Genomic DNA, 15,316 nt, shown 5'->3' on the forward strand with positions numbered 1-15,316 from the left:
AATGACAATCACGTTTCAAATCTTTATCATACACCTTTGCGATTAAGCTTTTCGTTCCTGATGTAGTTCTCTGCTACGGCCACGCATTGTGAGTTATAAAATAAAATATTGCGATCTACATTTTTTCACATATATATCTGTCATATTAATTTCTTATCTAGACAGCTGTAAAATCTTTCGGCTTGTGTAAGTATTTTGATATGTATTCGAAAACTTGTCGACAACATAGAGTACCGTCGTCTTTCATTTGTCGCCGTTACAGTTTGGATGAAAGATAAAGGTTATCATAAGTACAGTAAGAGCTTACGGATTTGTAACTTTCTTGACACATGATATCCAATTTTAACGACCTACACTGGCCAATGTTTTCGTTTAAAAAAACAAAACACGTTGCAACGTTTCTGTCCCAGATTTGGACCAGTTCAACTTGATCTCTTGTCCAACACAGTTCTCTACTCTTGTACATATTTAACGAATAGCGATGCAATTTCAATGGACTTTGCATTCCCCAACCAGAGTGCAATTTTTATATTTTTTATTTTTGACTAATATGTATCTTACTGTCATAATCAGTTCAACTTGATCTCTCGTCCAACACAGTTCTCTCGTCACTCTTATACATATTTAACGAATAACGATGCAATTTCAATGGACTTTGCACTCCCCAACCAGATTGCAATTTTGATATTTTCTATTTTTGACTAATATTTTACTGTCATAATGGTATTGGCCAAACAATTAAAATGTGATCTTTAACAATCTTGTAACAGATTACTTGGTAAGGGTCCAAATCTAGGACCGAAACGTTGTAAAGTGTTTTGTTTAAAAAAAAAACATTGGCTTGTGTAGGTCGTTAAAATTGGATATCATTGGCTCTTAACTACTGGCGTTATTAAATACTATCTGTAATTTCTTGACATATTTTATGCGCGTTTCTAAACTCACTAAAGAAGAAAGTGTCGCGACCATTCTGTCCGTCACTGTACACACGCATGCGCCACTGGATTTGGACCAAATACGTGGCGGGATACCACGCGATCGGGACCGAAAAGATGAAAGGGCCGACGGAGAGCGAGCATAGGTACTGGTTATACGGTGCTCTTACTAGGGTGACCCGTTTTACGTGCGACGCGCTCGCACGATAACGCTTCGCGCTACCGCCTTGCCTTATCTCCGATTGCGATTGCGCGCTAGCTCGCGCGGTACCGTTTGCCCCCTGCATTTGCATAGAGCCTCGCGCACAGTTTCGCGGCCGTTTCGCGCGAGTGGGTGCTGTCCGCGCGCGTTACGCCCCGACCGCGAGCGCGTCTGCGAGTGATAAGTCTCTCGGGAAGCGTGGCGTTTCGTAGCGTGTATTTGCACTTTTCATTTCAATTCCCGCGCGGCGCGATATATCGTGCGTTCTATTACCGCGCGGCCATCGCCGCATCACGCGCCTCGCAGATATTAGCGCGTTAAATGTGGGAAAGTAAGTGTCTTTTTATCTTGCGCCTTTACGCGACTATTTATGCGACTTACTTACACGCGAGATCGCACGGGCGCGAGCCGTTAAATTAAACACAAAAGTTACTGCCGTGCACCTAAATTGCGCATTAACGCCGCGTTCGTTCGTAACGGATTTTAATAAAGCGACGATGATGCGCCGGATATTAAAGAAGGCAAGAGGAAAAAAAAATTGCCATCTATTATCTGGACCGCTCCCAGGCCATTTCTCCTAGTGAGATCTCCTGGTGAGACCGCGTCATTGAAAAAGTCGAAAATTACATTTGCAGGGTAGTCTTCAGAATTTTTTTGCCCCCCTCTCGAGGATATTTCCTTCAGCGACAACAATAAAAAAATTTCGCACCGATACCTCTCCGCATTTCATTTTCACCTCGCGAAGAGGCGACCCGAGATGTAATTTGCTCGAGGGGTGAAAGAGATAGAGAGGAAAGAAGGAAGAGAGAAAGTGCGTATCCCTTGATGGAATTGAGATTGTTTTCAGTAGCGCGGCAGCCAATTGGCGGTAGGGCCGATGAAAAACGCGTGACCTCAGGCATATACTGCCCTTTGTCCATTCCCATTTGAAATTCTTAAAAGTGCCCCGTCCCTCCCATACGTTCCTTTTTTTTCGCCATAAAGGCGAGAACACCAGACAACAATAAGATGAGGAGTGTTCGTTCGGTTAAAGTGGCGGTGGCGACGATAAAAATCCAAGTACCTTGCAATTACATCTGCAGGTAAGCAAGGTTCGCGACTAGCGATGGCTACGAACGTGCGGATCAAGAAATGCTCACGTATCCGAGGGTCTTCGCGCATTTACTCCTAAACTCACCGGTTTAATTGTAGTAACAGGCCTTAGGATTAGGACTGAATGTCCGACGAATGTAGCCTTTTTATTTGACGCAGAAGAACCAGTCAACGTTTATTTAAATATATCGCAGTCACGCGACTTCCCTGCCGGAAATAATTCTACAAACTTCTACAAAAAAAATAAAATATACTGCCAGAATCTAAGGAATTCTATGTAAATTAAAAAAGTGTTATCAAAATCAACAAAAAAATGCTAGAATTGGAACACTTTTATTAATTTTTGTAATATTCTACAAGCAGATGTTTCAATTCTTTAAGATTTTGTTTCTCAAATTTTTTTAAACTAGTAAAGTTTTGTACTAATTTCTACAAAATTGTACATTTTCATGAAATACTACTTGAAATAATTTCTTGATTAGAGAACATTGTAATTTGTTGTATTATTTCGTAGATATTTTTACAAAAAACATAATGTTTCAACGAAGATATCAAAATTTCTACAAATTTCTATTTCAAGTCAATTTTTTGTAGTTATTTATAGAAATTTTTTGACTAGGGTTCCATCGAATTATACGCGAAAGAAGTTTAAATATTCTGAATCCTCTTTTATCGATAAAAACGCCTCTAAAAGTGGCTTGCAGCCAATCAGAAGGCTTATTAGGCACTTTTAGATGAGCTTTTATTGATCGAAGAGGGTTCAGAATACGAGTCTAAATCAACAATGATCGGTTAGATATTCGCACACAATTGTTGTTCTACAGAATAAAGTAAAAATGCTATTTACTTTAATAACGTGGACTCGATAGTCGCGAGGCCTTCAGTATTTCGATTTTACCGTGTCTAATATCAGAAGTACAAACTGTGTCTTGGTTGTACACATCACTACCGTGGAAGACCTCACGGCAGCCTCGGCAGAGTGCTTGGCTTCTGCGGCTACTAACAGAAGACGTGCGGCGAAAAAAGGGGCACCTCTTGCGTAGCACCTGCCACCTCTTGCTTACATTGGCTTACTCAACTTCATTTACACGTGCATTACTCGTCTAAATACTTGCCGAAGATTGGCGCATCGCCTTCGAATGCGGTGTGTTACGCGGGAGTGCGGCATGCATCGCGATATCAAGAGATATAAAGAAGCGAAATGATCTCCCGGCCGCAGAAGCTCGCGAGTACCTCCTCAAGAATTCCCTTCGCGGTAAAAGCTTTGCTAAACGAAAGCTACGAAAAGTTGAAATCAAATAGTCGGTAATATTATATATGGAGAGGCAGGTAACGTTTCTTAGATGTTTCCTCATTGTTATATATTTTGTAAATAATAATTGCTTTTTCGGCTCGTTATACTTTTCTCAAGTAAAGTCTCTGTTAAATAGGCACCTGCGAGAGATTGAGTATCGCACCTGAATCTCGCAACTCGAAAGCGAAATTGACAGCTGGCGCGGGATTTTAAAGCGTTCGCATTTGCGGCTACCATTCTTTTCCAATGTCCCATTACTCCCTTTCTTCCCTGCTTTTTCTTCAGAGTAATCTGAGAGGAGAAATCGATATGACCTCGCGCAAGGTCTAATTAAATCTACGGTATTCTCTATAAACGTGACGGCAGGGATGAAATTCCCAGTACAGCTGGGGTTTGCGCTTTAGAGAAAAAAAATCTGCATTTCCTTCTCTTTCTCTCTCCCGCCGGCTTCTTACGCCAGCCTTGACCGATCCCACCGAATGAGAATAGCTTATTGTTAGACAGAAAGTTGGAAGATAAATCGGTAATGCAGTCAAGCTTTATGGAGACGTCGCGATCGAAACTCTCTCGGATATTAGATGATTATACAATGCTCGCTAATAAACCGGAGCGCTCGGGGTATTAAATATCAGAATGAAATTCCATCGGCCGGTGCCGGCGCGCGTGCCTGCGCATACGCCTCCCTACATTATTATAGCCGGGGACGGCTATATTGCGTATTTTATTAGCGGGATTAATTATAAACCTAGCAATGCATTAGAAAAAAAAGAAACATAGAGCCGTTGACTCCAACGGGGTCGCGCGGTGCATCAAGATAATCTGCGCGATTGTAATGGGAATATTTATTCCCGTGAACCTCGCAGTCGCGGAAACGAATTCCCGCGCCGCGAGAGAATCGAAACAATCCGTACAATGATAATTACGACGTTCGATTCACCGCGCGTGTGCATGTGTGCGCGCGCGCGCGATTTACAAGCTTTACGACTAAATTATTTATATCAACGAAGATACGAGGTGCCGTATTTTTAAGGGGAGACTGTCGGGGCAGGCTATGATCAAGCTAACGGGCGCGACGAAAAATTCACCGCGCCATCCCGCCTGGTACTTTACGATACTCAACTCGGGGATCAAAATCGATATAATTGCGCGCTAAACGTTAGCTGGGCCGAGGCTCACGGCGTCCCACGGTCGATAAAGGCCACTTCGTCGAGCTAACGCGCGCATCAGAAAATTCGCGCGGATTAAGATTAGAGATACAATCGGGCGGTAGTTGCTAATGGTTTATTACGCGCTGTCCGCGGGCTCGCGGATGCCTTGCTCTTCCTAGCCATGAAAGTGACTCGGCTGTTCAGCCTCCTCTCCGAGGGCAGCGTTACTCGGTCATGCCTGTCAACGATCCGACAATCGATATCGCGCGCATCGATCGGCACGCCGCGCCGCGCCGCGCCGCGCCAAGCTGAGCCGGGCCGGGCCGAGCCGAGCCGAGGCAGACCAGGCCAGGCCGAGCCGGAGCCACGCCGAGCCGTTCCCAATTAGGACGCACGCGCTTCGCATTTTTCAGCGGGCGTTTCATATAAAATAAATGTGCTAACTAACCAATTACAGCGAGACAGCCCCTGGGAGACGACCGGTTGCATCGCCGGCGCTCATTAGTGTCACGCTTAAGTGCCGATTGCACCTTCGCCGCGCGGCGCGGCGCGGCGCAGCCCGGCGCGACGGCAGATGCGATGACGATGATGCATCGCGATTCCACGACCGGACCCGAGAAAGTCAATATCGCACGCCGGAATTCCGCGATAGCCCGTCAAGCTGACGCGTCGCTTGACCGATGACTCTCCTTTGTGACGCGCTTCAATGAAAGTGCAATCATTATTTCTGAATAGCAGGATCTTACTTTGCAAATAACTCGCGTTTTATTCTTTCCCGACGAGAGACAGTTAGATCCAAGATTTTTGCGAGTTAATGTTGTAATGTACCGTTTATATATCGCATATAAAGTAAGAACGTCGTCCTTTCGTTTTCACGCCTCTCTCCTTCCTCCCTAGTTAAGTTAAATTGTCATAATCCGTTACATTGTCATTACGGTTTAGGGGACCAATTGTAAGTCCCAGAGCATTCAATAAATAGCGATTCTAAAGGCTTGTGTCTACGATGCTAGAACTTGGACCAAGTTGTAGCATCGTGAACCAAGTTCTAGCATTGTAGACACAGGCCTCAACGATTCTTTCTCTCTCCCCACCCCCCCGGTCTCTCCCTGTCTCTCCCTTTCTCTCCCTGTCTCTCCGTATCTCTCCGTGTCTCTCCCTGTCTCCCCTTGTCTCTCCTTGTCTCTCCGTATCTCTCCGTGTCTCTCCCTGTCTCTCCCTGTCTCTCCATGTCTCTCCATGTCTTTCCATGTCTCCCCCTGTCTCTCTTTTCTCTCTCTCTCACTCTCCCCCCCCTCTTTCTCTCCCGAATAAACGAACGAATAAACGACGGCGTGTGCTCGGTTTGGGAGGAAAGCTCAGTGGACACGAACTATGAATTTAAGTTCCTCTGCGCGGCGTTTTGCTTTCGGAACGTGACAACGCAAAGGACACTCGCCTTAGGAATCCCTAGCCGCGTGCGAGCGCGCGAAAGCAAACGCGTCCGATTACGATTCCCGCTGCCGACCTTGCGGGCCCATAAAAGTGCATAATCGCGCGCCTCGCATCAGCGTGGCAGCGCGATTTCCCTTGATCTTGGGGCGGGAGGTAGGGGGCCTCTCTCCGCGAGCGCGGTTACACGCGGGAAGCTTTGTTTCCTCAGCGCAGTCGAGAGCCACACCCTGGGCTCGGCGCATTCGCGCTCATTTATATATATTTTGCACGCACACACCGGCGTAATAATAATTGTTCGCGCCCTTGCATCGAAAATGGCGGCCTTGTCCTTGCGAGGCCGCGCAAGGCCGCGCACCTCGGACGCATCCATCGCCGCCGTGCCGCGCCGCGCCGCGCCGCGCCACGCCGCGCCGTGGGAAGATCGCTTCGCGGAGATCTCCTTCTCGCCGATGGACCCTCCGGCTCGCCTTGACTGATCCTTTCCACAGATCAGTACGCGTACTACTACTACTACCTTACGTATGCCGCTCTAACTAAACGCGTCCGCAGTAAATATAGAATTAAACGGATCCGCGTACGCTGCACCGATGGCGTTAATAAGCCCGGCGTGTTTCGCATACGCGCGCCACACCGCACCGCATCGCGCCGTGCTACCCCTCGCGGTGTAACATCGCTCCAGATGAGACCAGGAAATGCTCTCGTTGCCGTAATTTCGGTCTCGTTAAAGGGATGTTCTCGGTATCGCCGTAAAGGATACAGAAACGCAGTAAGGCGTATCGGGGAGATCTTGATAAGCCCGAGAACCATCGCTCCGACGTGTTAATGTAAAAATAGACGTTAGTGATGGATTATAGAGAATTGAAAGGTGAGTCAGATTAAGGTAAAAAGAAAAACCTGCACCACAAGGTAATACAAGGAAGTATGATTGCGCGGAAGAGCAGCCGCTTCTTGACGACTTGAGGAGTTAGTGGAGTAAATTGAAACGAGTGTGGAAGTGAGTCAGCAAACGACTGCTTAGTTTAAAATCTGATTCAGCTTCTAATTCCATTCAGCCGTCATCGTCATAATATTGTCATTTTGATAACAGTTGTAATATCCGTATATCCACGTCTTTCTTGCGTTGTCGTAGAAAGGACGGAGCGGGCAAGGTGAATCTTGAATTAAGTGCGCAATTATCTTCGTGGGAACGGATTTCCGAGACGATTTATTCGAAATGGCAAATCGAGATTTTCGCGAGGTAATTTCCGATTGAGAGCCGGAACGAGCAATGAAATGTAATTCAATTAATAACATTGAAGACGCGCCAAAAAGAGGGACTCGTCGAGCAGGCCGCGAAAAAACGTAACACAGGTTGCAGCGACGTGTTATGGCAATGAGATACGCACCACTTTGTGGTGCAACTTTTTCAGGATCCCTCGCTGCTTCTTCGATCTTGTTAGCAGCTTCGAATGGCATTCTCTTGTACGCTTGGCTGCTCGCGCGATATTCAGCAATTTTTGCGAAATTCTCATCCGATAGCGCGGCGCGGCACTATCATTTGTGTCTCGCTATTAGCAAGTTATTTGCTGTTAATCCACGTAACACGGCCGTGTGAGAAATTACCGTAACCCACACCGTCGGGCTTGATGCTATCGCGGAGTGGTAATACGGATTCTCGTTGTGTTTTGCGAATATCGTACGCGGGACCGTTACATCCTTCAGAGCATAACAACGTAAATTGCGGCGACAATCTCCATTCGCGATATTTCCCAGAGCTTAGGCGGAAATTCGCGCGCGCTTGCTTAACGATCGGGTCGAAATCCAGCAGCGTTTCGCAAACCGCGGCGAAATGATGAGAATCGTTGAAGGGGACAATGACGATTGGATCGCCACGACGACGGTTAGATCACACGAGAGCATCGGCATTGCGTATTCGCGTTGCGTAAGACTCGCCGTCCGCGAATTTAACGGTAGCGAATCGGCGATTTCCTCTGTCTGTCAACCGGCAAACGATCGTGCTCTCGTGTAATTGCTGTGCCGATATTTCCCGCTTGGCGTAATGCTAAGCGTAGCGTGCAAGAGAAACGGAAGACCGCAGACTTTCTTAGAAATGGGCAAATTAAAAGATATTTACAAAATTAATTTACAGGGTAGGACAATTGATAACCGACACAACTGACAATTTTAATTAGAGAAAATTTGTTTCGGACAAATATCACCTCATCAGCCAGGGTTTGAACCTGGACTTCCCTACACTCTAGGCGTTTCACCAATTCGACCACTGATGCATGTGGTAATATGCATCAGTGGTAAATGCTAAAAGTGGGGTAGCTCTGTCTCTTTCTAACCGTCCCTTTAACAAGAGACAAAACCGTTCGCTTAGCATTTTCACTATATTGTAAAATACAGAATGAACCCCCGGTGACTTAAGGCTAAATTCTGATTGGCTCTCTTAAGAAATCCAGTAGGAAAACTAGTGTCGTGTGCCGTTGGCTCGACACATTGAGCGTTTTATGCAGAAATTAACGAGAACAAGAAAATTTTATTTACAATATATAGAAGATCAGAGATAAATAAACCACGACAAAAAGTGAAGAATAATTACAAAAATAATGAAAACTTTATCAATTTCAAGTTCTGACAATCGGCTCTTACATGAGTTAAACTGCACGTCTCTCTAAACTCTTTAAACGCTCGATAACTCGCCAGCGGTTAACATTCGGGCAATAAAAGTGCAAGTTGATGCGTCACCAGCTAATATGTTAAAAGTGAAAAATTGATTCATGTACCTCTACGTTTTTTTCACTCCTTCCTGTTCCTTCCTTATTTGTATACACGCGCTCTAATTTGCCTAATAGGATTAAAGATCATCCAGTGAATGTTACGATATTTAATATTCTTAATGTGTGAGAGTCTGAGAGATTTCCATAAAAAGGATTATACGATGCGCGGCAGAGAAACCCGTAATGATGTAACGCGTCGGACGTTCACATCGGTAATGTACATTCGACAAAAATTAAAGCCAAGGTCGTTCCACTTTCCACCCACTCGGAAACCACGGTGATTTGCTCGTAATTTTTACGATCTTATCCGCGATGTCGTACGCGCGAGCGAATCGAGGTGCGAGATAAATTCCAAGTGCGCGCGGGAAGAGGGCTATCACGCGCGATATCGTCCTCGCTGAATTTCATGCGAGTGTTACCAAATATAGGGACTGCGCTGGGCTCGTTTTATTTAAGTATAACCGTATAAGGAAGTCGCATGTAACATTTCAGTCACAGATGGTTTGTCTTTTACGAAAGCGCGGGTCATTTTTTGCGTCGGATGCATCTCCGTCGGGATCGGGACGCGGTCCGCGTCCCCGAACACGACGAGCGTCGTTCAACGACCGCGGAGAGAATAAATTGTTGAACGTCGTTGAAAGTAAAATTAACTTTCACGAAATGTGCACGCGGAGAAGCTCGAGCTAAAGTCGAGCCCGGGTATGAAGTTGAACCGAGAGACGATCTAACGAAGCTCAACGACGCTCACGAGCTCGCCTCGATCCTTCCTCCCTAAGATTGATCTGCGCGCACTCGGGAGGTAGCTTCTGATCCTGGCCCACGATCTGATCAGCTGCCATTTAATCTCAGCACGCCGCAATTGTCAGCTCCTCGTGCCTCGTCGTTGCTGTGCATACACAGGGACTGACTCGGCTACCACGGGCGATTATTACAGGCTCGCCTAGGCAGGAAGAGAGTATCGAGGGCGGTGCGCGCGCGCTCCTGTGGGGTAACAGCTCCTCTCAGCGAGCAACAATAGGACCCATATTGAATAAACCCACGTCCACGTAGGTCGGACGAGACGCGCGTATTCTGTTAACCGGCGTGCGGAGGACTCCGCGGGCGAGGCTCGGGCCGCCGGTATTGCTGGCACTGACAGCCAGGCTGGGTAGAGGTGGTGGCACACGGTACCAGCGACGGCTACACGACGCGCTCTCGAGTGTGTGCGTGCGGCTCTTGGTGCCGGTGGACCTCTTACACTCCACTCAGTTCGAGCCGGGCGTCAGTGACTTCGCGTCCGCCGATCCGATCGGATCCTCTCCAAAAAGTGCGCGCGTTCCTCCGTAGGCCTAGGAGACAAGTCGGGCGAACTCGATCGTCGCCTTTAGGGAACCGGCGCTGAACGTATCTCTCTTGGGTATTTCTCACTCTGTTCGTCCCTCGGATTTTTTTTTTATACTTTCCGCAAAATTGAAAGACCCTCAATGATAAATTTCTAAAGTGGAAGATTCAACTCGCGTATGTTTTTCTCAATTTCATCAATTTTGTTTACGAGCGCTACGGGAATTGCGAATGTGCCTGCGTAAATTGCGAGACAGACGCGCGCGGCCGTCTTCACTGCATGTCGTGTCAGGATCACAATTACACCGTCGTTTCGAGACGCGATTAGCGATCGGTTCTGCAATTAAATAGATGTAATGACGTTCGCCGAAGGGGCGCGCCGACTCCGTAGATACGCAGGGCCGCGCGTTTCCGCGATCGGACCTCGCCAAGTGCCGCGATGGAGAACACTTTGACCATATCGCCTGCCCGTCTGTTTTCAGACCACCGCGATGCAGCGCGACCTCGGCCGACAAGGTGTCTGAAGGATATCCCCGCGGGATTTCTCTCTACCTCTTTCTCTGGCCTTCGCCTTTCCTCGCGGGATACGGTAGGTCCTGTTCGTAGGCTACCAGGATGCAGCTCAGACCCAGTTATCGAGGCGTCTGAAGGCACCCCGCGGCCCGCACGGCTCGGCATAAAGCAATAAAAGCGCCCGCGCCACGAGATATATCTCGCGAGGCTCGTGTAAGAAACGGCGAAAGAAAGCCGACTGCACCGGTAAATCATAAACGCCACGGGGATCGAACCCCACGGGAGATAACTGCCTTCGCGTCAGGAGATAGAGAGAAAGAAAGAGAGAGGAGCGGAGCGGCTCGGTTAACCGAGCGGGATTCATCGTTCGATCGCGCGCGTCCATAGGATCCATCTATCCTCGGACGCCTCGGCGGCGCTCGAAAACGAAACAGCCCGGAAGAGGAGCCCGTCCGTCGTTCATCATCGGGAGCAGGACATCCGGAAGAGTTGCCTCGGCCGCGCGCGGAGAGACGGTCTTCATCGTCCGCTTCTCGCTCGGCGTCGTGGACGTCGTCGATGGATCCCTGATAGCTTCCCCGTAAAAGGATACGCCTCGCGCGCACAGACAGTCCTCGCCCGCGAGTGATCGTCACGGATATACCGCCGGTAGATCGCAATAGTCTGCCGGCCCCGCTAAGGAGAGAGATGCGTTCGCTCTCGCAACGATCGGGGGATATTATCGGTAGATCGCGATAGTTTTGCCGTAACGCGTTCGCGCTACCGCCCCGATCAACCGCGGGGAGAGATGTTCCGCCGCATGTGTGAAAAGTGTAACGCGGCAAGTGGCAAACCCGCGAGCGGATCGACACCGATCGCCTTGACTCGCGATCGAACGGTGCGTTCGACGCGGTGCTCCGTCGACGGTGTTTTGTGATCCTCGATCTCACTGCGCGCTGTTGCCCCAGGCAACAGTTTAGTGGCTAGTGAACGGAGTTTCACGTATTGTTTGTAACGGGCCGGGAGATCAACGAGCCGGCTTTAATATCCGCCGCGAATCAATTTTACGCCGTTCGACGAGGGAAATCGATTTTATCGCTCGAGATAGATGTAAACGTAGCGATCGCACACAGTTCTACGAATGCATAATTGGATCTCTCCCTCTTCCGCGCGGGGATCGCCTGACGCCCGCAAAGTGTCGAAAGTAACTCGGCGCCGAGGGGGTTAACGTCGCACCATCATCGTGCCGCGAGACGGAAAGTGACGCTCGCCGAGCGGCTGCGGCGGAGTGACATAATTGAAGAAGAAAGTGCCAGCGCATCCGAGCCCGTTATTAAGCGGTAATGAGCGGGTGCCGAAGGGGGAGCGAAGATGCCTTCGAAAGCAAGCGTCGTGCTCGCTCGACCGCCACGGGGATTAAATGACGCTGAGACCTCGAGCTTCCCGGCGTCACCCTGAGGAGGAACTGTCTCGTTCGAATCAGCCTCGTCGCGTCGCGTTTCCCGATCCCGGGCTCGTCCGAACTGCGCGTTCACCTCGACATCCCTCGGGACGGATCGCGCGGTGACGCTGCTTCGAAACGCGTGAGATCATGTCGTCGAACGGTGAATTCTCGACGATGTCCAGCGAGGAAATGCCTTCGCTGCCCAAATCCCTGCCGAGCTCGAGGGAGGCCACCGCCGAGGGTGGTTCCGGTTCCAGCGGCGGTTACATGCCGCTACGGGAGTTCCTCGATCGGTTCTCGTTACCAAGGGTCGTCAGACTCGAGGGTACCGGCGGCAGACCGGTGCTCCTGTACAAACAGCAACAGCGATCGCTGAGAGTCACGGCGAGCCTGCTGATGCACCGGTACCGGCATGACGTCAAGGTGGGACCGGAGATCGTCATCCCGGAGGGCTATCCAGGTGAGGGTTTTCCTTCGATCGGCCGTTTGATGCAGATCGATTATCGCGCCCGGTTGCATCAAGGAAATTGCGACCAGTCGGATCCCCGACGTTATTGCTCCTCGCGACGGATTATTCCGGAAAGCGGAGTGTCCGCAAAAACTATCATTTCTCGCGTGCGCTCCGACTCGATAAACGGTTTACGTCGCAAAACGAAGAAAAATTGCCAGATTGATTGGGAAGCGTGCCTTTCTCAGGAGTTAAATAACGTGGGAACCCTACGACTATTAGAGGAGCACGGAAATACGCAAACATATATCTCTTCGACGGGTTTTTAAATGTCCCCCGATCTTTAACGTTATTTGAATTGGTACTGACGCAGCCTCTCTTTTAATGGCCTGTGTCCCGTGTGTGATAGTCAGCGCGTAGAACGTAAATTATGCTCGGCAGAACGAACGGTAACGGTTGTGGAGATCATCCGGCTGGAATCATCGGAACAGGTTATAGACTCCATCGAGCTCGCGCTCGCGTTTGCGTTGGCGATCGCGTGGACGTGCGAGAAGCTGCAAGAAAAATGATAATGCTTCGACTTCTCTCTCTCTCTCTCTCTCTCTTCTTTTTTTCTTTCCCCTTTCTCTCCCTTGATGAAGACGGGGAGGCTCGTTCTCCCTCTCTCTCTCTCTCTCTCGCTCCTTCGAGTAAGAGGAGAAGAGCCTCTTCGTCATACGATTAATACTCCGACTCGTTCTTTTTCGTCTCAATCGTAAACCACTTTGTGGCGAAGTAAGTCGCGAGGCTCGCTGCACGGCGGAGGCCGCCGCTCTTCTGCGTGCGCGCTATCCTCCGCGACTTATATTGGTTTCTGGCATCAGAAATGGAAATTACGAGGCAATAAAGCGCGGTAATGCGTACCTATTAGATCGAATGGACGGGAGGTAAAGTGGGGAATGTTTAGGCTCGATGGTGGCTCGACAGCTTGAAAAGAGAACCGTCAGCTAACGACGCCTGGTTCCTTCGCGCCCGCGAGGAGCTATTCAATACATCGGCATTTCTTCTCCCCCCCCCCTCACCTGCCTCGTACGCTTCTCTCATCCTATCTCGTTTCCTTCGTCCTCAACCCTTCGTTCTCCCCCTCGTCCTCGTCCTCCTCTTCGGGCGCGAGACGTGAAATTGGCGTCGCGCACGACAGCGTCGCGCTTCACTCGCCGCTAACTGGCCCCTAATAAACGCACTTCGTATTTTAATGAAAATGTCGTTGGTGAGACGACGCATGGCGGTTATGAGTCAGACATGTTAAGCGACCCGATCGAGCGTTTCGCGCTCTCGCTATCTCCTCAATGGACGCAAGTGCGATTACGAGACGCACGGGCCGATTGCAAATCTCTGACGAATCGAGAAATCCGCGAGGGAAACACGTTTGCCGAATTGACGTCACAGCTAACGACATTTCGTCATGTGTTTGTTCTTATCCGGCAACGGTCCAGTTGAGTCACGCGAGAGAAATGTTCGCCGGTAACTCTCGCGAATGAATTATTCCACGCGTATTGATGATTCACGGACTAATCCAAGGTGTTGACGTTTTCTAATTTCTGCCTAGGTCCCACGCCGACTTTGAAGCGGCTTAGGATGACTTGACGGCAAATGGCAATTCGCAGCTACTCTTCCCTTTCGACTCCCCTATTCGGCTCCTCTCTTTGCGCTTGACAGTGCTCATTTGAAAGACTTTGAAACTTTTCGCAACAGAATCACAACAAAGGACAGATGGTGCGATAAAAATAGAGCCCTTATCATCAGAGTCTGGCCGACAGGCTGGTTCTGGCAAAATTCTGCGAGAGGGAGAAAGTTTCTATCTCTTTCTTTCTCTTTCCTTTTCTTTCTATTTTTTTCGGAAGTTACCAAAAGTGGAAGAACCAATCAAAAGCTGCCTGTTGGCCAGGCTTTGATTAAAGGGTCCCTAAAGCCTTGTGTCCACGATCAACTTGCAGCTTTTCCGTAAAAGATGCAGGTTGATTGGCTACACATCTCTTGGATCGTGGACACAAGGCTTCGGGGACTTGATAGGAAAGAGGTAACGGCGCACTACCTGATAAAGTTTTCGTGCGATCGTACTTTTCGAATATGGACGCTGAACGCCGGAGTCGCTCATTACTCGACGAGGAGGTCGAGGACATTTCGAACCGAGCGGAGTGCGCGTATGCGGATACAAACTCCTCCGTCGGTCGCATCATAAATTCGCACTTGAAACGGACGCGAGATTGGCTACATATGCTTCGCGCGTGTGTACTAACAGTAAATCGAGCCGGGAAAACGTTACTCCACGCCCACGAATTCGCCACGTAGCGCCGCGACGTAACTCTCGCGCGGCGTAAAACCGCGGAAAGGGGGAGAACGGGGGATGGAGAGAAAAAGACGCGGCTCCGTCGGCCAGACGCCTCTCGCGACGAATTAGTTCCGCGTTTTAAACGCTCGGACCACGCGCGCGCGGCGAGAAACGCGCCGGGCCCGTTCCTCGCGGGGTGATAAAGAAGCGTCGCCGGACGTTTACTATTGGCCGGCGCGGCGCAAAAAGCGCCAGGCGGGCATGCAGATCAAATAGCGGACCGTTGGCGCGAAGCGAATGAGAAGTCACGCGGCGTTATCGTCTGTGTGTTTTCCCTCGTTGGCGGATACGACGACGCGCGGCTTTCCTCCGGCTCGAATTGTCTCCCGCTCTCCCTCCTCTCTCTCCCCCTCCTCCTCCTCCTCTCTCTCTCTCTC

General features: G+C 49.4%; 1 protein-coding gene across 3 annotated transcripts in view; it reads left to right on the top strand.

The window, feature by feature from the left end:
• Nucleotides 1–373: 373 nt before the first annotated feature.
• Nucleotides 374–15,316, top strand: part of LOC105561341 — a 30,517-nt gene continuing 15,574 nt past the window's right edge. Inside the window, exons 1-2 of one of the 3 annotated variants that reach the window (XM_012011223.1) lie at nucleotides 374–1,468; nucleotides 10,667–12,580. In XM_012011223.1, coding sequence (XP_011866613.1) covers nucleotides 12,268–12,580 — 313 coding nt within the window. In that variant the 5' untranslated portion in view covers nucleotides 374–1,468; nucleotides 10,667–12,267. Of the gene's footprint in view, nucleotides 1,469–9,893; nucleotides 10,261–10,666; nucleotides 12,581–15,316 lie in introns of those variants that run through there. The other 2 variants (XM_012011224.1, XM_012011225.1) reach the window with 2 other exon arrangements.

Source organism: Vollenhovia emeryi, unplaced genomic scaffold (assembly GCF_000949405.1).
Source record: "Vollenhovia emeryi isolate VEMERY1.0 unplaced genomic scaffold, V.emery_V1.0 DF939208.1, whole genome shotgun sequence".
Classification (NCBI taxonomy): Eukaryota; Metazoa; Arthropoda; class Insecta; order Hymenoptera; family Formicidae; genus Vollenhovia; species Vollenhovia emeryi.